The sequence below is a fragment of the Python bivittatus genome, unplaced genomic scaffold (genome assembly GCF_059951505.1).
Source record: "Python bivittatus isolate LINGU-HERP-01145 unplaced genomic scaffold, Pbiv_v1 ctg000080_np1212, whole genome shotgun sequence".
Taxonomy (NCBI): domain Eukaryota; kingdom Metazoa; phylum Chordata; class Lepidosauria; order Squamata; family Pythonidae; genus Python; species Python bivittatus.
Genome location: NW_028277035.1, coordinates 35,522,469 through 35,546,488, shown reverse-complemented (window position 1 = coordinate 35,546,488; position 24,020 = coordinate 35,522,469). Strand labels below are relative to the sequence as shown.

The 24,020-nt window shown below is 37.0% G+C and overlaps 1 protein-coding gene across 5 annotated transcripts in view; it reads right to left on the bottom strand.

The window, feature by feature from the left end:
• The window catches only part of CANX (calnexin), a 29,893-nt gene that overhangs the window by 4,430 nt on the left and 1,443 nt on the right, over positions 1-24,020 (bottom strand). For 3 of the 5 annotated variants that reach the window (XM_007429529.4, XM_007429531.4, XM_025167506.2), the window contains exons 2-14: positions 18,141-18,332; positions 17,466-17,539; positions 16,550-16,608; positions 15,679-15,820; positions 15,265-15,346; positions 14,608-14,800; positions 13,738-13,927; positions 9,648-9,761; positions 2,802-2,958; positions 1,798-2,013; positions 879-998; positions 631-766; positions 192-307 (exon numbers count right to left, since the gene is read on the bottom strand). In XM_007429529.4, coding sequence (XP_007429591.1) covers positions 192-307; positions 631-766; positions 879-998; positions 1,798-2,013; positions 2,802-2,958; positions 9,648-9,761; positions 13,738-13,927; positions 14,608-14,800; positions 15,265-15,346; positions 15,679-15,820; positions 16,550-16,608; positions 17,466-17,539; positions 18,141-18,329 — 1,788 coding nt within the window. In that variant the 5' untranslated portion in view covers positions 18,330-18,332. Of the gene's footprint in view, positions 1-191; positions 308-630; positions 767-878; positions 999-1,797; positions 2,014-2,801; positions 2,959-9,647; positions 9,762-13,737; positions 13,928-14,607; positions 14,801-15,264; positions 15,347-15,678; positions 15,821-16,549; positions 16,609-17,465; positions 17,540-18,140; positions 18,333-18,541; positions 18,598-22,107; positions 22,127-24,020 lie in introns of those variants that run through there. The other 2 variants (XM_088133830.1, XM_025167505.2) reach the window with 2 other exon arrangements.

The window sequence follows — 24,020 nt, the reverse complement described above, 5'->3', positions numbered from 1 at the left end:
AATCATATGGCTTATGTTGTGACATTATAACATACTTTTTGTTGCCTCCCCTGACTCCTATGGACTGTGAAGAAGTTGTGATTAAAGATTTAGGAGGCAATGTGTTGCAAGGTAGTCGTATTAAAATAGTAGCTACATAATGTCAAGGATTAATATTTCTCTCATACGAAGTTTTGTAATTAAATACTTGCCTCTGTAATGGCTTTGCTATCTTCTTCCTCTTCCATCTCCACCTCTTCCTCTTCCTCCTCCACCTCCTCCTCTTGGCTCACATTTTCTGTATCTCCATCATTCCTGGGCTTTTCTTCTAAAGAAAGTTTTACAAGGTATCAGTTTTGTTTACAGCAAAAGTGTTAACTGTGCAGAACTCAAATACAACAGACAAAATTCCTAATGTGTTTATATCATTTTACGTCATTTGCATGACATCTGGGTAATAACAATACCACGGATCATATAACAGACAACTGGGAATAACCAACACCTTCTCTCCCAACTGATATGTTAAAATTGAGGTTTCACTGTATTGCAATATTCATCTTTCCTTTCTCAAACATTAAGGTTCCACTTTTTGAAGACAGGCTATTTTAGCCTTTTAGTGATTTCCAGGCCTGTGACTCTTTTACTTACCAGGCTTTTTTTCATTTGATTCTTCCTCTTCCTCTTCTTCTTCTCCTTTGTCTTTCTCCTCCACCTTCTCTTCTTCATTTACATCTGGTTGAGGAGCATCTGTCTTTTTGTACTCTGCAGCACTTGGTTGTTTTGTCTGAAATAAGATGTTGAAGGAGTTTTGCAGTTCAGTTCTTCTAAGATGGTCCACTTTCTTTCTCAGTTTTTCAAACAAAACTTTTAAAATCAACTACCTCCACAGTACACACCTTTCCAGAGCAGCAGAAAAGAACGACGAGAAAAACAGGAAGAGCCACTGTCAGGATATATACTATCCAAAGCCAGGGACGTTCTTCAGCAGCAGCCATCATTTGAGTCACAACACCAGGCTAGAATATAAATTAAAATCTAAAGATATGCATACTCATTAGACATAGCAAATAATGTAACTGCCAGAAAGATGTCTCTCTCTCAACTATTAACATAAATAACTATTGCAATTTTTATAGCACCGTACTCAAATGTTTAAGTTACAATTAATATATTTATACAGAAGCACATTAAATATTTAAACTGATTAATTTCTAAATCTCTTTACTACCAACATTTCCAAATATTAATTACTGCAACAGTTTCAGCACTGTTGTAACTAATATATTCTATGAGAGCAATTTAAGGGCTTTTCGAGAAGATTAATCACACATATTTGGCAAGCGTTATCTCATCAGTTAGAATCTCTTTAAATTATCTAATGGAAAGAGTGCTAGAGCAGCGTGACTAAGAAACTCAGGTCTGAAAATCTGTAAAGCTATTGCTAGTGATGGCTTTTCACAGCCAGTTGAATCAATTGGCCAAATGGACCAGCGAGTTTTACCTGATAAGATACAGCTTTCTTCTGCCTTAAGTTTAGAAGAAAAGATTTTTGATCCTAATATCTGATATTAAACTAGTACTTTATCTAAGGCTACTAATCTGAACAAATGGCAAAGTCACTTAACTTAATCCATTAAAAAGTAGTGAAAAATTAAAATGAGTTAACACATACCAACTCACACATCATGAATAAAAAAGCTGCAGCTTACAGTGTCTATTTGCCACAATGGGAGTTTTGTTTCTCTTTTCTCAAAGAGAAAAACACAAATCAATCTGTTTAACAGAACAGAAGACTTTTAAACGTTTCTTTCTCACCTCAGCAGCACCATCAGCTGCCTTCTTCAGACCCCATCCATCATTACCCCAATCGTCTGCCACTGCTCGATCAGCACAGATTATGAAATTATCAAAGAATATGTCAGAAGTCATAGACCATAATTCAAGTCCCACAGCACTAAAGGGGGTCATTTTGAATGGCTGTAAGTCTTCAAAGAAGTCTGGGTTTGGGATCTTCCTTGGCTTCCAGATGCCCTAAATAATGCATAGACATCACTGAATCAATTCTACAACTGAAGTTTTAATTAACACTTCAGACATTTTAATTAACATTTTAGACATTCCTGAACTAAACAGACTAATAGAAATCTTAATTTCCAATTAAAACATTATCAAGGCTATAAAAAACATTGTGAAGATCTTAGGGGAGATACTGCCTAAGCAGATTTTGATAAAATAGACCCACAGTCTACTGCCATACAAGGCATCTTCTACAGAGGTAGTTATGTTATTCTCTGTACCATCAAATAGTCTTGTGACACTTTACAGACTATTAATTACAATTCATTGAGAAGTTACATCTGAATCCTAATGGAGATCATGGCTTTATTTTCCCTATATCTGTTAATAATCTCACTGTTGGTACACTGATAGTGTTGTCACTCCACTGCTTGTGAAGAAATATTATGCTTTCTATACATACATTCAACAGCAGAATGGTCCCTGCTTATACTTCTTCCATTTCACTTCCCTATGACCTCACAACTTCCAAGCCATGTGAGTGAACATATAATATCTGAGAGCAGTATTTCACACACTGGATGAAGTAGCATTGTAATTTTATGCTGCAGTAACTTTTAAGGTGCCACAAGACTATTTTTGCTTTTTCACGTAGAGGCTTGCTTTCCATAAATAAATCACCCAACTGGTTTCAAAAAGTGTTGTACTTTAGTTCTGCATAATGCCCTGACAATACACCTAGTTTAACCTTGAGCTAATGAATAAAGAAATATTCCTTGACAGAGACCTTTAAAATAACGTACCTGATAGTTGGGGTTGTCAATCATTGTAGGCTTCCATTTGCCTTTATAGTTTGGATTGTCAATTGTGGGTCGTTGCCAGGTACCACAGCCAGGAGCTGATTCACATTTGGGGTTTGCAATCTGGGGTGCCTCCCACTCTCCATCCATATCTTCATCCCTAAAACATAAATCTCTGCTTTAGGACTTTCTCTTTCTCACAGACAGATGCAGAGTATGTGCAGTGGAGAGAAACAATAATAAATAGCAATTAAACTTATAGTGATTAATCCAGTATAAAGGTTGTAGCATGAATTATAGTACTGAAATATTAGTATTTTATTTAGGTTAGCATAATAAACACATCACTGAAAAATTATCAGGTAAAATAATTTACTACTACTGTACGTTCAGACTGCTTCCATTTATTGGCACATGATCAGAGAGAAACTTTGTGGTATAATACGCAGTTGAAATTCAGATTGACCTATGTTCTATTAGTAAGTATTTGCCCTTTTCAGTTTTTGCAGATCTGAATTTTGCATATCTTTGCTACTGACTGTTACCAGAACTTCATGGATCCTGTTGAAATATAGATAAAATCTGTGTTAACAAGTAACACCAAAGTTAGGTGCTTGTTTATTTCATAAATTAAGTTATCCATCATATGATGTGTCAGTATGAAAAAATAGTTGCCTCCTTACATTTAGTAACTGTTTGCATCAGCTTTAGCTGCAATGATTGCAATAGAACTCTTCCAGTAATTGGTGATCAGTCACTCATTTTGCTATGTACTAGTTTTGGTCCATTCCTTCCTGGTAAATTGCTTTAACTCAGAAACATTTGAGAATTTTCTAGCACAAACTATTCATTTCAGGTCATGCCAAAAATGTTGAGATTTAGGTGTTGACTTTGATTTGGTCATTTCAAAACACTGCATCTGTTGTTCTTCATTCTCTTATAAACTTGTGTGTATATGCTTAAGACAATTGTCTTGCTGTATGAAATATCTGCACTTCAGCTGATGATAGATGACCTAATATTCTCCTGTAGAATGCTCTTGTCAGGGTCTACTGACTCCTCTCAGTCATAGGCTGAAGGGCCTGATCTGACAAGCTGTCAGCCTCAAGAGCGGCAGGCAATCAATCGTCTGAAGCAGACCAGAGAGACAGTGAGGTGAAGGTGTGGGCAGACTAAGAGGGACCAGCTCCTGATAAGGTGCCTATCTCCAGGACAAGCTTGGCTATTCAAGGAAGGATGACAGTACTTCTAACTGAGCTGTACCCATAGCTGGGGCTACTTAAGAGCAGACTCCAGGATCACACTTTTGTTAGAAACAATTCTCCCTGCTTCTGATACCCTCATTCTATTCTTGGACTCTGGGCTTGTGGACCTCTCTGGCATTAGAATCATAAACTGACACAGGCCACTCTTGTTGCCATGCCACTGCCTCATCCTATTTTCCTGAACCGGCATGCCATTGGCTGCCACCTTCTAGTCCTGTGTCTTATCTTTTACAGTTATGATTCTGGACTAGACTCTGAGGACCTCTGGCTCTGGACCACAGAACACTCAGCTTCAACCCAAATTGACACTGCAGGGGCTTTGCTACCAGGCAAGATCTCCCCTCCCCTCTATTTCTCTTAGAGTTTGTGTGCAACTGCTCAGCCAAGCATTCTATTTGCCTTCTTAGTTGTTTGAATTACAATCCCATCATTAAATCAGATGCAACTTGCTACTGAAGGATTGCTCAGTTAGAACAGGACAGTTCTGATCTAAAAAGAACTCATGCTTTCTTCGATAATAGCACTTATTTAGGCCCGAAGGATGCAAAGCACCTCAAACCATGTCACTATACCTCCATGATTACATGTTAGTTGAAGTTCTTTAATAAGAATGTGTCTGGTTGCCAAGGGACATAATGACATCCATCTCCCCTCCTCCATTCTACTTTTGACATCTGTCCATACAACATTCCTCCAGAAGTCTGGAGAGTCATCCAGGCATTTTTTTTCCCCACCAACTTGAGACAAGTATCAGTGTTCCTCTTTATGAACAAATTATTTTTACCTTGCTACTTTTCCATAAGTCCAATTTTTCTCCAGTGTTTTTTTTAATGCTAGAGTCATGAACACTAATTTTAGCTAAGGAAAAAGAGACCTGCAGAAACTTGGATGTTGTTCTACAGTTATCTGTGACTTCCTGGATGATTTTATGCTGTGGTCCTGAAGGCCACTGTTCGGAAGATTCAGTATTGTCCTAAATACTCTCCTCTTCAGAACTGTCTCTGGCTGTGGATTGGTGGAGTCCTAGAGCTTGAGAAATGGTTTTGTAAACTTTTCCAGACTGAAATGTATCAATGAGTTTTTTACCAATATCTTCAATCATTTATTTTAAGTACAGCGTAACATGCTTCTAAAATCTGTGTGGTTAGAGCCAAAGTTTCTGAGATTTACATAGGACCTGGCTGGTCCAAATCAGTTCAGACTGTTTAATGATTTTCAGTATTACTCAGACCAGCTTTACCTACTGAGCACTAAATGCGTCCATTAGCATTACCCAAAGAATTACCTTGGGAAAAGGCTATGTCTTAAAAAAATATCCTCTCTTATTGTAGTGTCAGTCATTACATAAGTCATAGAAACAACAATACTCATTGCTGTTTCCATGATTTATGTAATCCCAAGTGCCACTAAATATCATTTCTGCTGAATGAAGTGAGACTAGTATATAACAGAAGTAAAGAATGTATGAGTATAAAGAGAATGCTTAGCAAAAGGATCAGCACTGAGGAAGGAGTAAGACTGGATGTCTGGTGTCTCCTTGGTTGTTTAATGTATTAATGGAAAAACGTATAAAGAATGCTTGTGATAATATAATCAAATATGTTGATTTTGGGCATGAATGTCCATATTCTTTTGCATGCAGATGATATCACTTTGTTGTGGGGAACTTGAATGATTTACAGCAAATATAACACTGTATAACACAATCTCAATGTACATGTAATGGCAAAGAGCTACAGCTAAGTAGTTGAATTTGTGTATCTTGTTTCAGAATATTTACTATAGAATGGAGAAAATAATGCAAAAATTTTAAGATATGCAAATGTTGGTAGGGAGGTAGTGGGCAGTATATGGCTTGTTTTCTATCTCATACTTTTAATTTTACACTTTGACTTACTAAAATTTATTTTATGTTTTCCAAGCGCAATTTATATATACATTCCAAAGAAGTTCATGATGGCAGATCATAATCTCTGGATTAAGTAGTGAGTTCTAGTCAATTTTACAAGCTACTCAAGTTACTAGACTTTCTTATATTTGATTGCCGCTTTCCCAAGCTAGTAGAACTTCTGCATTTCTTTTGTGCATATCTTAAGCACAATTTTGCTCTAAAAATACATTTAACTGCCCTCCCACTGGCTAGCAAACCAACAGCTTCTGTTTTTTAAAATAAATCCATCCTTTATTTCAGTAATCAATTCATCACAGAATTGTGCTCCTGCTATTAGCAATTGTACAAACAAATATTCAAATGAGTATCAAATCTAAGGCTTAACATATACAATGTTAGTTATACGATGGCCAATCTGTCCTCTACGAATCTCCTATTTCGGTTTTAAATACATCTAATCCACAGACATTGACACATGGTGGTTACAGGATAAATTGGGATAAATCTTGTTTCCTTCCTAACATATCAATAATTAAAAGAGATGGTTTTGTGATTTGTACTGATTATATTAAATATCTAGGGCTTTATATACCCAAACATATTTCTAAATATGTGGAAATAAATACGTTGAAACTTTTAGAAAGGATTGAACTGGATACTGATTGATGACTTAAAATTCCTTTAATATTGTGGGGCAAAATTAATGGTATTAAAATGAATATTGTCCCTCATTTGATTTATGTTCTTAGAGGTATTCCTATGTTAATACCAAATAAATATTTCCTTTGAATTGATAAATTATTTAGGAAATTTATTTGGGATAATGGACCACCAAGGTTTTTCTTAGCTAAACTGAGATTCCCATTTGAGGAACGTGGTCTTAATTTATCTGATTTGCAAAAATACCATTGGGCCAATTTTTATCAGCCACCTGTTGGTGGAATGAAAATATAATTGACTATTACCCCTTATGGGCTAAGTTGCAAAGATGTTATCCATTTCCTTACCATTTATGTCAAGTGCTTAGAACAACACACAGCAGAAAACATGTCTTATTTCTAGGAGTACAAAAAGTCTTTGACATAAATTGAGTTTTGATAATGAGACTTATGAATACCTAACTCTTTGGAAAAACTCTACTTTGAAAATTGGTGGTAAACCATTTTATTGCAAAGTTTGGGCAAAACTGGGATCATGACTTTAAATCAAGTACTAAATCAAAGGAGTACTAATGTAACTAAAATCAAGTACTAACGTAACTAAAATTGTCAGGAGTTTCTCATGGGAAGAAATTCATCCCGTTATCTGTACAACAATATTATGGCTACATGGATTATGAAAAAACTTGTTATTGTGTGTTGTGCACGTATACTGCTAATTACTGCCACCTATTGACGTGTGTATGCTAGTTACCCAGTGGGGGGTATGGAGTGGCAATATAACTGGAGCATTGTATGCCCAGCCTCGCAGTTGTTTTAGTGTTAGCCACCATGTAGTTATGTAGTTTTATGGGTTATGTAGTTGTAACTAATAACCAAGTAGTGTACCTCTTCTCTGAGAGTTTTTGGCTAGAGACTTTATGTTTGTCGATAAGTCTTGGATGCTGAATTTATGAGAAGACGTGTTTTTTCCTATATTTTGTATACAACTTGTATTTTATGAAGTTTTGCATTTTTATCAATAAACAACGAGATAGTATATATTTTCTGGCTGAGTTTCTTTGGAGAACAAGATATGGACATTGCAGTTTGCAAACCTCTCATGCTGGTGTGTATTTTTTCCCTGGGCAAAGTTTTTCTGGGAGCATTGCTGTACTCTGCTCAACAAAAATCAAGTACTAAATCAAATTTAAATCAAGGACTATTTTAAGGATTTCTCCTGACTTCAAATTAAATTTGGTTTTCCCAATTCACAACAGTGGAGGTATCTTCAGCTTAAACATGTTCTAACGGATCAATATGAACCAGATGCTTTGGATGCCTCAAAGGTAACTGAGTTGCTTTCTTATTTGATGGAATCCATGACAGAATTAAAACCTGTAACATATCTCTATCAAAAGCTCAAGAATATTTTTAAAGTGGACATTTCTGGGATATTTCAAACATGAACTAAAGAACTGGAATTTCTGTTAAAGCCCCATCAATGGCTTCATGTCCTTAAAAACGTTAAACTGGTATCTACAGATTTGAGATTAAGGTTGATTCATCAAAATATTCTATATAGGGTGTATTGGACCTTCCAAAGCATGTATTTGAAAGAATGGACCTCAGATTATTTTTGTCCTGGAGGTGTAAAATCAAAAACATTTAGGGCTCACTGAACCATATTATATGGCTATGTGATCATTTAGTATCATTTTGGGATAGTGTATTAATGTATATAAGCATATTTATGGGAAAATCTTTAAATGTTGAAGATGTTAATATAATGTTGAATAATATACCACAGCTTTGGAATATGACTTTGGATTGATAAGTTATTCAGGCATTATGATTGTTCTGAGCATGGGGGGTGGCTAAAAGAATTATATTAAGAAATTGGAAAAGTGATATTATTCCAGATGTCAAGAAATGGTTGTTGGAAATGTGTGATCTATCTGGTTTGGAAAAGCAATATTTTCTACTAATCAAAGGTTGCAGCAATAAGTCTTACTATGGCAGAGATTTTGTGACATCTTACAATGTTCATATTATAGTAGTGAATTCATTGGTAAACCAGTGACTCAGGCAGTCCTCAACTTACTACTGGTCCTCACACTTATGACAATCGCAGCATCCCCATAGTCACACAATGATAAAAAATTGGGTGCTTGGCAACTGGCATATATTCACAACAGTTGCAGTGTCCCAGGGTCATGTGATCACCATTTGTGACCTTCCCAGCCAGCTTCTGAAAAGCATAATCAATAGGGAATCACATGATTCACTAATGACCATGTGATTTGCTTAATGACCACCGCAAAAAATGTAGTAAAGTTGGGTGCGGTCCCATGTTGCCTTGCTTAACGACCACACTGCTTAACGATGAATTTTCTGGCCCCTATTGTGGTCATAAGTCAAAGACTACCTGTATTGATAAATATAGATTTTTTTTTCTTTTCCTTCTTAGTTTGTACTTTTTTTTTTTTTAATTTTCCTTTTAAGATTAAAGATTGTTTTGTTTTAAAAAAAAAACACGATTTATATTTTGTAATTTAATTGGATTGAATTTTGACTTAGTCATGCTTAAAGTAGATCCAGTGAAATCAATGGGAGTTATCTTAGATCTACTAAAATCATTGGGATTTGGTGACTAAATTAAGTTTGGATTAAGTCTGACTGTTGGACTACGCTGTGGTGCACGAAACTAAGTTTTCTATCCTAATTCAGTAAGTAGGCGATTAGTTCTAGAATTACTGAAAAGGGAGGAAAGGTTTTGCCCTCCTAAAATATGCAGGATTTGATCAATTTCAAGAACCTTCCCATGCCACCGCTTTATAATATTTTATCTTAGTGAAATTATAAAAATTACAAACAATCTAAATGCCTAGATTATCATGAAAGACTATTAATTAGAAAGCTAACACGACAGAAACGGGGAACCTGATTTTTCCTTATATTACAAAAACGACACTTAAAAAAAATCTACAGTTGACCAGTATAGTTATGACCACAGCCTAAAACTGAATACACTGTGTAACCAGTATTAACTTACCAATCCTCTGGTTTTTCTGCATCAGGATCAGCTACATATTCTGGCTCGTCATCCAACCAACCTTCTGGCTTCACAGCATCTTCATCTGGAATTTTAGCAGGAGCATCCTCATCCCTGTAAAAAATTAAATAATCAAAATGTTATTTCATTTACAATTTAATATGAACATTATTTGTGTCTTTTGTACTTTGAAACTAGAATACTAGCTTTTTCAAATATGGGGCCTTCAGTATCTGATATTACAATTCTCATAAACCCTATTCATTGACTAAGATTGATAGGACAGTCTTATCTGCCTGCTGTGGTGAGCAAGAGATTTCCTTTCCAACAATACACTTAAGGGTAATAAGAATAAAGGCCCTCTGTGCCTGACCTGGTTTTTTCTCTTCCCTACAACACAGAGCAGAGATATTGCTTAAACAAGCCATCCCTTCCTGAACAGCTTTTCTCCATAGCACAGGGCTTCCCTAAAAAGCGCTAACCACAAGTCAACAAGCTCAGCTTTGTGACCTTAATTAGTTGACTGCAAGTAGTCCTTGGTTACCGACCATTTGTTCAGTGATGTTTGAAGTTACGACAGTGCTGAAAAATTAACCTTACAGCCAATTTATTAACATTTACAACCTTTGCAGTGTCCCTCAGACATGTGATAGCAATTACAGTCAGTACACATTGTCCTGTGCCTGAACTGTATTTTTTTCTTTTTTTCCCCCTTGCAGAGCAGAGAGATTGGAGAAGGAGGGATTGGAAGAGAGTAAGCTGTCTGCTCTTCTACACACTGACAGCAATGCAATTGTGCCAGCAAGAGTAAAGGGTCAGGCAAAGGAGAGACTAGCAACAGAAATTGCTTGCTTGCTCCCCTCCTGCAAAGCAGAAAGATCAAAAGAGTACTGTAAGCTGTTTATGTATTGCATCCACAGCTGCCAGACCTGGGCTGCCACTGCGATTGCAGTGCTTTCAATGTGTACGAGACAGCATGCAGGCACTTGAGCATTCCAAAGGTCAGGGGAGTGGTAAGGAGGCAAGCAAAAGCCAAAGGTGTGAAACTGACTACAGGGAGGCCCTGGGTTAAGAATGCCTGGTTTACAGATGACCCATAACTAAGAACGGAGCCTACTGTAGCAAAATTTAATTACACAATGATTTGAGTTAAATACACAATGGTTCTAGTTAATTACATAATGCTACTTATACAGTGTTATACAATGATACTGTTCTGGCTCACATACAAATTTCACTCAAGGACAGACCTTGGAACGGAACTCGTTCTTAAACTGGGGACTACATGTAGTCTTATCTCTTTCCAGCCAGAAATCACAGTCGCAGTCATGAGATTTCCCACTTAGCGACTGCTTCGCTCAGCAGCAGAGTTGCTGGTCCCAATTAGAGTTGTTAAGTGAGGACTACCTGTAGAACCTGCCCAGTTTGTGCAGCTACTTGAAACTAACCAGACCTTAATCAGTTTCATGATGAAGGCTTTTTTGCCTCCTAAGTGGCAGCACAGAACACATTAGGCAAACGGCCAGCGCTAGCACATTCCTCTCAATGGGTATTCCCCATTGTGTGCCTGTTTACTCATTTGTAATCCTTTCCTCTCCAATGAATGTAAATAGAAACATTACAGGTAATCCTCACTTAACAATAGTAATTGGGACAATTGCTGGGTTCGCAGATAGCTATTGAGGCACAGCACAAGCATGGTGGGAGTGGCTGCTGCCAGGTGGGGGAGGGTACGTGAGTGGCCAGCATGGTGTGACAAGGCTGGGGGTGACTGCTGCCAGGTGCATGGGTGGCCGGTGCGAGCGCAGCAGGGGTGGCTGCTGCTGGATGGGGAGGGTGCATGGGGGGCTGTCAAGGTGTGTTGCAAGCATGGTAGGGCTGTGGGTGGCTGCTGCCCAGTGGGGGAGTGTATGCAGGTGGCCATCGTGGGTTGGGGGGTGCTGTGGGCGCCATAGCCAGGCTCCTTGGAGGGGGAAGTCATGGGAATGCGAGCAACTAACGGGAACAACTTGTGACCTTCCCTGCTGGCTTCCTCACTGAACATGTGACACGGGATGCCACAACCATAGTTAAGTGCAAGCTGGTTGCCAAGCCCCTGGATCACGATCACATGACCGCAGGGGTGCTGGAACTTTGAGGACTGGTTCTTAAGTACCATTTGTTCAGCGCTGTCATAACTTCAGTTACTGAACGAGTGGTCATTAACTGAGGACTACCTGTACAAGCTGGTACGGTATTCTATGTGTACATCTTCAGTGTCTTTCAAGTCTCAACTGTGTTTGCTAGAGAAAAGCTAGAACAGATCAGTGTGCTGATGATAATCCAGTTGTATATTTCTGCCTGTGTCTGTACAGGTAATTCTTATTTAGTGACCATTTTCAATTATGATGGTAATGAAAAAGTAACTGCAACCAATCCTCACATTTATGAGCTCTGCAGGTCTGTAAAGCAAAGGAAAGCTGAAGTAAGATTGTAAGCGCAGTTGTAGTTTCACCTAGCGACTGCTTTTCTTAATGACCGAATTGCCAGTTCGGGTTGTGGTCTCTAAATGAGGACTACCTGTACAAGTGATGATGTACAAGATCTTACCTTTGCCTGCAGGTTGTGAGTGTCTGAGCAGGTTGTGACTCAACTCTAGCGAGACTGAATGTCTCTATGTTTTTGGACCCCTTGTTTCTGGAGCCATTCCAGTGTTAGCACTCCCCCAAACAGAGCTGGCGTGCAATCTGGGGGTCCCCCTGGGCTCGTGATTCCTGTTCAAGGAGCAGATTAAAGCTGTGGCTAAGAGGGCTTTTGCACAGATACATCTCACGTGCCAGTTGTGCCCATTTCAGGATCAGGAGGCTCTGCTTATAGTCATGCCTTAGTCACTTCCTGTCTGGATTATTGCAACATTTATATGGGGCTGCCCTTTAAAAGACTCAGAAGCTTCAATCGGTCCAAATGCAGCATCACACATAGTTACTACATACACTGAGGTTTGGCCAAGAAACACTTGTGCGAGCTGCACTAGCTTTCAGAAGATTTCCAGGTGCACTTCAAAGGGCTGGTTATCACCTTTAAATCCCTACATGGCATGGGACTACATTGTTTCTGGGACCATTTCTTTCCAATTATTTCTGCCATCCCACCAGATCAAGAAAAGTGGGCATGTTCAAGGTTTCTTCAGTGAAACAGCACCATCTTGCAGTAACAAGGAGACATGCCTTTTTTGTTGCAGTTCCTGCCCTGTGGAACAGGCTCCTCCTGAATATCTGGATCACCCTGACCCTGTTGGCCTTCTTGAAGGTTGAAAAAACCTGGAGCCCAATATAAGTAAGTCTGTGATTGAAAATAATGCGTGAGGCACCTTGGCTTTTGTATTCCACATTTACTATGCTTGTTTATATTGGCATTTATATTGTTTTTATCATTTTGTATTGTGAGCTGTCCAATTATTTGCTTAAAATTGGTGGCCATATACATTTAGATAGATAGATAGATAGATAGATAGATAGATAGATAGATAGATAGATAGGTAGGTAGGTAGGTAGGTAGGTAGGTAGGTAGGTAGGTAGGTAGGGAGGGATGGATGGATGGATGGATGGATGGATGGATGGATGGATGGATGGTTAGCAGATGGGACTTCCTACCTTCAACACACAATATTTTTACTCCCTCTGTTCTCACTACAGCAAGCACTGTGAGGCAACATACATAAGAACATTCCTAGAAAATTCTCATCTTGCTGGCTAATGCCCTGAAGAAATGGAAGGTGTAACAGTGCTGATGACAAAATTCATGGTAAAGTGTAAAATCACAACCTTAACCTTCTCATCCTGCAAAAACTCCACTTCTTTCTCAGATGGCAGGACAAGGCTGGGCTCAGTGCATTTCCCTGAGAAAAGGGATGCATGGAGCCATCCAGCAGATCTCTCAATTAGCACAGACAATGTAGATGCTACTGGGATTGCCCCCCTTCCCACAATTTATATAGAAGAAGGCTGTTCTAGAAGAGATGGGATCATGCTACAAAAAATGAGCTCCACTCTTACCTTCTTTGGTCCTTTCAGAATCAAGATTGGACAGATGGCACTTCAAAAGTACTCACCAATCATCTGGTTTAACAGCATCTGGGTCTGGAATCTTAGCTCTCTCATCCCAATCTTCTGGCTTCTGATCATTTGGGTCCTCTATCTCACGTGGAGGATTCACAGGAGGGGTCATATCAGATAGTAGATTCCCACTGCTTACAACAGTTTGATCAACCAGAATTTCAAAGCTGTTGTCTGGGTTCAAGACTATGATAAAAATCCAGAAATATAAAGATAAATGAGCTCCAAAACAGCCAGTTATCTTCTTTTGCTCTACTGTCCTCTTATTCATATGACACTGTGAAGCTATCTTTGTAGTGAATAGAATACAGCATTTAAAAAATAATACTTCACCCAAATTCAAGCAAGCAATAACCTTTTTGATTTCCTACACTGCTCAAAAATTTCATGGAAATCGTATAATCTGTTAGAATCCCTAGTTCTACATACAAAAAAACCTGTTCTAGTGTACAGAGTTTCTTGCAAAAATCATGGAAATATAAACAAGTTTTTCTTTACTATATTCCATATGTCAGCCCCACTAGATAGACCAGACCAGGAAATCAACTCAAGAAGGCTAAAACTACCTTTACTGAGATGGGCTATAATAAGAGAGTTTTATAAGTCTGACTGTGCTGTACCTCCTTCCCCTTCTTATACTCCAATGAATCAGGGAGGTCTCTGCCTGAGCCACTTTCAAATATTATCTCATTTTTCAGAAGTTAAAAAATGTTTTCAGTCTCTTGCCTAGCTAACAGTTTTTGCATACTTCCATCAAGGTCATCTTCCTTATTCACTACACCATAGTGGAAAATGCTTCCTTTCCTGCCTTCATTAAGTACTGTCCACATTATAATTTCACCCATAAAAATATGCGTCTGCTTTACCCAGGGTATAAAGATGTGTCTTCTTATCAGTAAAAAAATTCTTTAAATCTGCCTCAGGACGCTTGGCATGTTTCTCCTCATATTTGCCAGTCTTTGGGCTCTTGTGGCGGAAGATGAAGTGCAACTTGTAATCTTCACCACACTTGTCTGGGCCAAACATGATTGTGTACGGAGTCTTATCATGGAACTGGTCCTATGAAAGATACAGATAAGCAAACCCTCAAAATATAATATAAATTAACTTTTAACAAAGCTTCCATTTTAACTTTACTGGACACCTAACTGTATCTAACCTTAATTCTATCAAGCACCTCTCTGCAAACAGATTTAAATCAACACAAGAGGAAAAAAAAAACTTTTATTAGGATGCCTTGTTTTACTGCAAAATAAACCACAAATGCCCAAATTAAAAAAAAAAAAGATATTCAAACTAATGAATGAAAGTTTTGTTAGCAGTTTTCACAAAATTGCATATGTAATCTTAAGGAGGACACTGAAATAATGGGATTTGTGATAAACCTGAAAACAACCCTTGGTGTTCAGTAAACTGACAAGCAATCATCTTGTTAAAGCAATAAGGTGATTTGCAAGAGCATAATCCAACAAAATAAACATTAGGATCTCAAAATTAGGAGACAACAATTTCACAATACTCACCAAGTTTAATTCATGAGATTTGGTAAGCAGTTTGACATATGCACCGCCACACTCAATTCCATTTTGGAAGTTGACTTCATACCTAAGTTTGGAACACAAGAGGTCACACTGTCATTTTTTAAAAAACCCTCTTGAAAATGATTTCACCCACCACTATATTAACATTTGACCATCAAAACTAAACTTTTGGTTTCCGTTCTTCCCTCCTCTCATATGCTCTGATTCCTTCCTAGGTTTGTCTCCAAATAATTACACACACACACTCCAATTTCCTATTCTATCATATAAAATTACAGTATGATATGCACGTACCAGTAGCAAGAATCTAAATAACATTGTGAGCTCTTGTCTATTGTTTATGTATCGGGTACAGTATTGCTGGTTTAGTGAAAAAGAAAGCCAAGACATACTTACTGTACAATGAGAGGCCTGGTGTCAAAGATAAAAGGCTTATTAAGTTTGGCAGAAATTGCATGATGTTTGGCCCGTGAAATCAACACAAGCCCTTTATCCCCAGGAAGTTTAGTATCCTTCATTTCCTGCACTTCCCATTTGCCTATAGAAACAAGACAACAACAAAACCTTGCTGTTTTATTTCTGTTTCCATAACAAATATGCACATATATGATACAAACACAACATTCTTCAATCTCTATTTACAATTATCACAATGTGATTGCACTGAACGCTCCTCCTCTCTTTTCCTTCAGAAGACTTAGTAGCAATGCCTCTTGCAGACAGGAGCTCTTTCATTCATTATATTAAGGTTTTATATTATTAGAAGCCACTGAATATCAATACATTCACTTAAGAACTAGGCATCATTACCTGTTTAAAATTTTGCAAAATGAACAACATAACAATTTTGTTGGAATTGTTATTCTGGACAAATACTTGTAAAAAATTATGCTCCTATTCTACTTTCATGGCATTTTTTTTTTTCTGAAACTACATTGGCCATCACTTCTAGTATAATTTTATATAAAAAGTAGGACAAGAATAGTCTTGCTAGGGAAAAAATTATGTACCTACCTTGAAATAGGTACATAATCAAACACCTTGAGAAGTGTCCAGACAACAGATTTTTCTAATAAACATCTAGACTAAGTTTAATGCTTTAACAGGACTCTGACCTAGCTTACACTAAGGAAATAAGTCTGTATCTGGGCTGCACAGACTGCAAGACTGAATAATACTCTCTAATAAAATACTCTTTCTAAATAGAAAAAAAGCATACTATGATTAAATAAAATTTGCTATATGAAGAGTAAGATGTTATACGCACCATCATATTTGGCAATCTCATCATCTGTATCATCCTTCTTAGCTTTAGAAAGAACCCACCTAAAATGTTTAAAAAGGTTCTAATGAAAGCACTGCAGAGCAAGGAGAGTTTATTTATCATTTTTATATAGTTGCCCATCTCACAAGTGTGACTCTAAGCAGTGTACAACAAAACAATTAAAAACAAATAAAAACAATTAAAAACAATTCAACATAAATATAAGACAGACTGCAGGAGAATGGACCAACATCCTACACACAATACAACCACCTCACAGGTTCCTTATTTCCATGGGATCTTCAAGCCTGCTGGAAAAAACAGGTTTTGAGAGATTTCCAGAAAGTTAATAGGGTCAGGACTAATCTAGCTTCAGGGGGAACGATGTTCCAAAGGACAGGTGCCACAGCACAAAAGGCTATAACCTGGTCCCAATGCCATTACAAGTGATACATTTAAAAACACATTAAATGTGTTCTGCCAAACTTTAACTGCTCAATTTACTTGAAAGAGACTACAATCTCCTATAGCTAAGAAATAACTTACTGGATTTATTATTTATGCACTTAATATGACAAAGTTTGGTAGGAATGCATAACAACCATTTTCATTTCAGTAACTGTGGTTTGGAATGTTCTCTCTGGAAGGTCACTCGCAGCTGAAGATATTATTGAACAAGTGACTTTCTCACAAATGTCTGAATGCATTTTTCTGTCTTTCTGTGTTATTCTCCAATTCTCTCAATTGTTTTCTGATGTGCTGTATATTAGGTAATTTATATGCATTGATTTCATCTGTGTTTGATTTATGAATTGATTGAATGTTTTTAAAAGATTCATAAAAGATTTTTAAAAACATATTTTTTAAAACAAACTTCCCTGTTGTATACCTACTAGTATTTCTTTAGATGAATGCTTACCCTTCCAAAGTTCCTTTATCAAAGTTTTCAGCAAAATAAACTTCTCCTGTTGGTACTGGAGCTATATAGGTAACCTGAAGACAGAAGTTCAGTATTTGTTAGTTGACATTCTGAGTATCTTAAATCCTTTTACTACGTTTATGATCAAGTGCTCCTAGTTTGTATGTCAAAACTCCTGATCATTCAGCTTCCAAGTTAAGATCAGAATTACCAGAACAGCTGTTTACTAAAACACAGCCTTGGATTTACACATCAGGCTGTTATTTTTAGTGAGTGTTTTTTTTAAAACATTCAAAACAAAAACCAAGTTACCTACACATCTCAACCTTTAAATTCAGAAGGAGATTGCTCATACCTTTTGAATGATAATGGAATGTTGATGTTGCTTTTGTTTTAAAATAGATGTTAACAGCTTTTCAGGAATAGATGCTATCATGCAATCTCACATGATAAAGAACTTTTTAAATGCACAACATCCCGTGAGATCCGAAGTTATGTGCTTTGATCTCATGTGAAAACCCCCAAATTATGCATGCCAACTAAAACTTCATGAGATCTCATATAAAAATACTAAAAACTGCAAGCTTAATTCCAGCTTTATAAGACAAAGCTGTTTTTTTTTTAAAGCATGACTTCTTGCTGAAACTCTTCGCTGAAAACAATATTTAATCAAACCTTAGGTAATGGGGAAGCACTAGTTTCATGCTTTAATTCCTCTACTTCTTCGACACCATTATCCAGGTCATCTTCTATATCTATTACATCATCATCATCATCATCGTCATGATCATCACTGTCATGTGCCAGGAGACTGGAGGTTCCAGCTATTAGCAATACTGCAAATAGCAAGCACTTTCGCTTCATGGTCTATGACAAAGAGAGAAGAGAGTGTTAAAACTATCAATAAAATCAAAGAACAAGGTTTATAATTCAAGACACAGTATAACTGCCAAGACTATGATCTTGTGTTTGCCTTATGTAACCCTAAATCCAAGCCATTAAAAATATAAGACATATATTATGACTGGGTACAGTAAGTTGATTTAATGGTGATTACTCATAAAGAATTCACACACCAAATTAGGACTGATACTGATACTTCCATCTTGTAGGTGTACATGGTACCCATTTCTGCTAGAAAAGGACTGACGCCCACATCTGAATATAATGAAAATAGGAAATAAACTTTAAAAGAAATGTTAAAAAACAAGACATTTATTAAAAAGTGTCTACATTACCATATAATATTTAATTTTGGACTTCAACTAAAGGAGATTGGACTGTTTACTTGAGTTATAGTTTTACAACAAATATCAAATACTGGGAATAAACATGAAAGGACATGGCTTTCATATTCTCGTGGAAGTTTTCCCAAGATACTAGGTTAACAACTGTTGGAAAGAGATATATTTTACAGTATTCAACCTTTTCCGAATTTTTACCTTCTCTATCTTAGATTTGTTTATGGAAGGTAACATAATTTGGAAAAAAAGAACTAGATATGAAGATTGAAAATACACATTATATATTATTCAACTGCCTACTATACTTTAAATCAAGTTGTGTAATTTATGTACAAACAGAACTGATTTCAGGAAAGTTACCAATTATTTGCATACACAGAAAAGTTCCTGCAAAATGTTCAGCAATCTCGTCCTTTCTGTCAAAATTTTAAATTTCATGAACATTATAAATTCTGATTATTTACTGAGGTTTTATTTTCCATTCACTATGTCCTTTCTTGCTTTTTTTGTTTATCTAGTCATTTTTATTCCTTAAATTTTTTAAAATAAATAAAATTAAAATTAAAAAGGTGCTGCTTAGTTTTACACTGTTGTCATCACTTTTCTCTTCTAGTTTATCTTCTTCCTTTACAGAGATCCAAATATATACAAACCATTTTTAAAAAATATGTAATGACAGAAATGCTCCTTTTAGCAAATTGCTAATAGGATTTTTACCAAGCAGTTAAATATTTTTTCAGTAACTATTACTTCATTATATCAGTTTTAAATAGGGGACGCGGTGGCACAGCGGCTTAATGATGCTGAAAGTTGCCGGCCAGAAATGGTTGACGCTTTAGCGGTTCGAGTCCAGCCTTCGCGTTAACAGGGTGAGCTCCTGTTTCCTCCCCAGTTCCTGTCAACCCAACAGTTCGAAAACTCATAAGAGTAGATAAATGGGTACTCTCACTCCAGTGGGAGGAAAAATGCTGGCGGTGCCTTGCAAAAAGGAGTTGGGAGCAGTTGCTGGTAAGCGTGAAAAACCGGGCACGCCCAAAAAGGGCGCAAATCAACAGAAACCCCGCCTCCTGCGCTCGCCAGCTGGGCTCTGCTCTAGGAAGGAGGCACTGGCAAACCACTTCCGAAACACCTTGCCTTGAAAACTGCAAAGGACTTGTCCAAAGCAGTCACTGCAGAGTCGGTAATGACTGAGCGCAGATTAAAAAAAAAAATCAGTTTTAAATGTTAATAGATCAAAGCTACTGAAAATATTACAATAACTGCCTATTTTGAGAATACTTACAGAAACATTAGGCAAATTGTTAATGTTTGGAGGCATGTTGTGCTATGAATGGTGTGAGAAAACAGGGGAGTAGAACTACTACTTTGACATGACAATACAGAAGCAGGACAGTAAGAAATCTTGTTGGAATCAAATTCATAATTGGTTTCACATACAGATAGTCCGCAGGTTACAAACACTTGTTCAGTGACTGTTCAAAGTTATGATGGCGCTGAACAAGTGGTACTTACGACTGGTCCTTGAAGTCCCAGTCTTAGCAGCACCCCTGCAGCCACATGATCACAATTGGGGCACTTGGCAACCAGCTCACACTTATGATGGTAGCAGTGTCCTGCAGTCACGTGATCACCATTTGCAACCTTCCCTGCCGGCTTCCCACAAGCAATGTCAATGGGGATGCTGGCAGGGAAGGTTGCAAGTTGCTCCTGCTGCTTTTTCTCCCGAGAAACCCTGCTACAGAGTATGAGATCCCAGAGATCTCATACTCTGTAGCACTCCTTGCCCGCGTACGCCTACCTGCAGCAACCCCAGCTGCGGCCCCCTCCCCAAGCTCCATAGAGCCTGCCTGTGGCCCCACTCCTTGCCTGGGACTCCAGCCTCTTCCCACTTAATGACCTGCGCAGCCCTAGGGTTATGATGGCAACTGGGATTGCCATCGCTAAGCGATGCAGTCACATGATATCGCACAACAGAAATTCTGGTCCCAATTGCCATTGTAACCCGGGGACTACCTGTAAATTGCAATACTAGAAATATACCTTATTTTAAGGAGGGAAAATGAGGATTTTTTTTTAAACAATGAAACATCGCATTTGAATTCTATCAGCATACTCAATTTAACTTAGTTAAATATTTTCCCACTTTTAAGATCATGTTTGGTGTTCAAATCCGGAAGGTAAACAATAGAAGTACAAGTCAAAGGGAACCTGATGGGGGTCTCTTAGCATATGTCTATTTGCATTTAGTACAGCTATGCCACACTTTGGACTTGAAAGCAAAAAGGTGCATTAGTTTGTGCAGAGATTTGAATGTAGTGCGTATGTGGAACTCCTTAAAACAGCCCATCTTTCTCCTTTGATTGCATGTCTTAATTTAAGCAGCTGCAGAGAGATGCTATATTCAGGTCCATTATATCCTCAAAAGCACCTTTCTGCCTTCCAACCTAAAGCACTGCAGAATCCTACTATTTAGCCACCAGTACATTCTAACTCTATTATCCAAACTCTCTCATGACCAAGCTAGCAAGTATCAGCTAACAGGGCCCGTGGAAGTCATTCAGAAGAAGTGTTTTGCAGACCATGTTAGCATAAACAAGTAGTTCTTCTTAAAGCATTAAAGTATCTGAATTCTTTGGAAAGCTCATGCAACTGCTCTGAAGACTGCCTTTGGTTATCAGTGCAGGCACAGGCAGCACTTTTACTGGGACTGCCAAGGCAGCAAGTAGTACCTACCCATAAGAACTTTTAATGATAAAGTTAAGAGCTGCTGTTCTAAATAACAGATCAAAGGAACAGAAAACTGATTTCACTTATTTTGTTACATTTTACAGTCCTGATTTAATTTCTCCCAACATGCTATTTATTTAAAACATTTTACCCCCCCATTAAAAAACATTTTAGTGGTGAAATGTTTAGTAAACAAAAGTACCTGAAAATTATCTACTTTGAAAAATTTAGTCATTCAAAAGAAGATTTCTAGAAAAATAGACAAAACTTCTTGTGGGATATATGCCCTTCAACCGATAGGTAAAAGTGTTCATGTTAACACTTTATTTTTTTAATTTAACAATATTTATATCACATGGACTCTGAGCAGGATACAACAAAGTCCAAACTCCCCAACCCCCACCTATTAAAAACATATAAATAATAAGGTACCTTTTACCTAACCTAAGGGCAAAACACCTGCTGCAACAGTGTGGCTTTTCTCTGTATTCAAAATACTTGTACAGAAAGGCAAATGCTTGTATCTCCAGGAGAAGAATGTTCCATAAATGGGTATCATCACTGAGAATACAGAAAGTACTGTGTTTATGCAAGACAGAGCCATACACTCTTTAGAATAGCAGAGACATAGCCCTAGCCGTTGTATTTTCTTTGACCTTTAGAGACCATACCTCTAATCTGGCAGAGCGGCTGCCACTGGAACTACTTCACTGAAAATCAGTATAGTCAAAATAGTAACCCTTATCTTCTACAAAAGAAAGAGAAAAGGAGCAAGAGAAGCTGAGACAATACAGATAAAGAACAGTATTAGACTAGGATTGGTTTAATACTTTTGATTGACATATCTACACTTATATCCACTTTAAAGAGAAAAATAAGCTTTTCATTACATCCAAAAGGTTAGCCTATGTTTTCTTGATAAAATCATTCATTTTTTTCATATAACAAAATTAAAGATTACATCAAATCATGATGAAAAATGAAAAGCAATGCAAATACATAAGAATCTGTCCTCATTATATTAAGCTTTTTCTAACTGCACTATCATCTGCTTTTCAACTGCTATAGATACTAATTTACATTAGTATAAACACATTAGAATGATTTGCCACTGTGTTTTATATAAATTCTTATCAAAAACATATAAGATGGGTCTATATTGCCAGCGTTATGCAAGGATGGAAGTTTGGAACAGAAATTACTTGATTAAAGTCACACTTGCATGGTTCACACTACAGTAGTATGCAATCTCTGAGTGGATTAGCTATGGCTTACTGAATAAGTTACAACTTGCTGGGCTTGTGTGACACAAAACCATAAAGCATAGTTTATAATAGCTGGATTTACACACTGATCTAAGTCAAAAGCAAACAAAACGATATTATGATTTAGTATGATGCATGAATATAGGTTGACACAAGTTAATGACAGAGGTATAATTTGAACCAAATTACTTCCTGCTGCAGGAAAACATTGAATGCAAGCTACTTTCTATTGTCTTTTTGAATGTCTCATACATCTACCATTTTCATAGGAAAAAACTGTAGCTACTAAATATCCATTAAATTTATCCAACAATAATACTAATAAAACTGCAATTCTTAGGAGAAACCCACTTTTACAATGGGATGCTGAGTAAGAATTTTAACTGTAGCTAAATCTAATATTTTTGTCATTATTTTACATTAAAAATTTAGATCTTTCATTATGTCTTTTCCTGAAATTCTTCCTTACTTTTTAACTTTATAAAGAATGAAGCATTTCTGTTGTGTGTAATATTGGTCTGGAAGTAACATAGTCAGTTTGAGTGGGACTGCAATCTTAGCACATTAACTTTCAATCAATCCCTTTGATCACAGTGAAATTTATTTTTCTTTCAATCCGAGTAAGAATGCCCTGCATGCCATTCTCCATATAAAGTAGCCTCCTGTAATTTTAGGACACGATACACAGTAGTTACAAAATCTTATACCAAATTTAAAAACTGCTAATCGTGTTTAAGGCAACTTCCAGGTATTTCATATACAATGAACTGTTCTGTCATTTCCAATTCAGCGTAATTCCATGAAAGATTAGAACACTATTTTAAAAACATTAAATTATTATTTCTCTAGCTAAGAAAGGTATAAAAACTGTACCATGAATACAGATTTCTTCTACAGTCTAGTTTACTGTTATTTGCTAATTTTTCCTTAATATTGTCTCAAAATGTACCGCTTCATAATTAGTACTCCTGTATTTTTATTTCTGTAAGAGTTTTTAACAGCACTCAAACATAACTTTTATCCTTGATGTAAAAAGGAGTTTATACCTTGAGACAAACACCACAACATAGGGAAAATGACAAATTCTAGTAAGCTACATACTTGACATGCAGATTTTCAGTGAGCTGCTATTTTTAAATATACATAGAAGTATTTCCTCATTCTTGTGAGCATTATCTATTCGAAGTTCAAGGTTTGCTAGCTCATTACACCACCTGTATCCTGCACTTAGAGTTAACCTTCATCCTGCAGAATCATTCTACTCACACACACACAAAGTAGAGATTTCTTCAAATTAAGTTCAACCATTGGCTCATTTT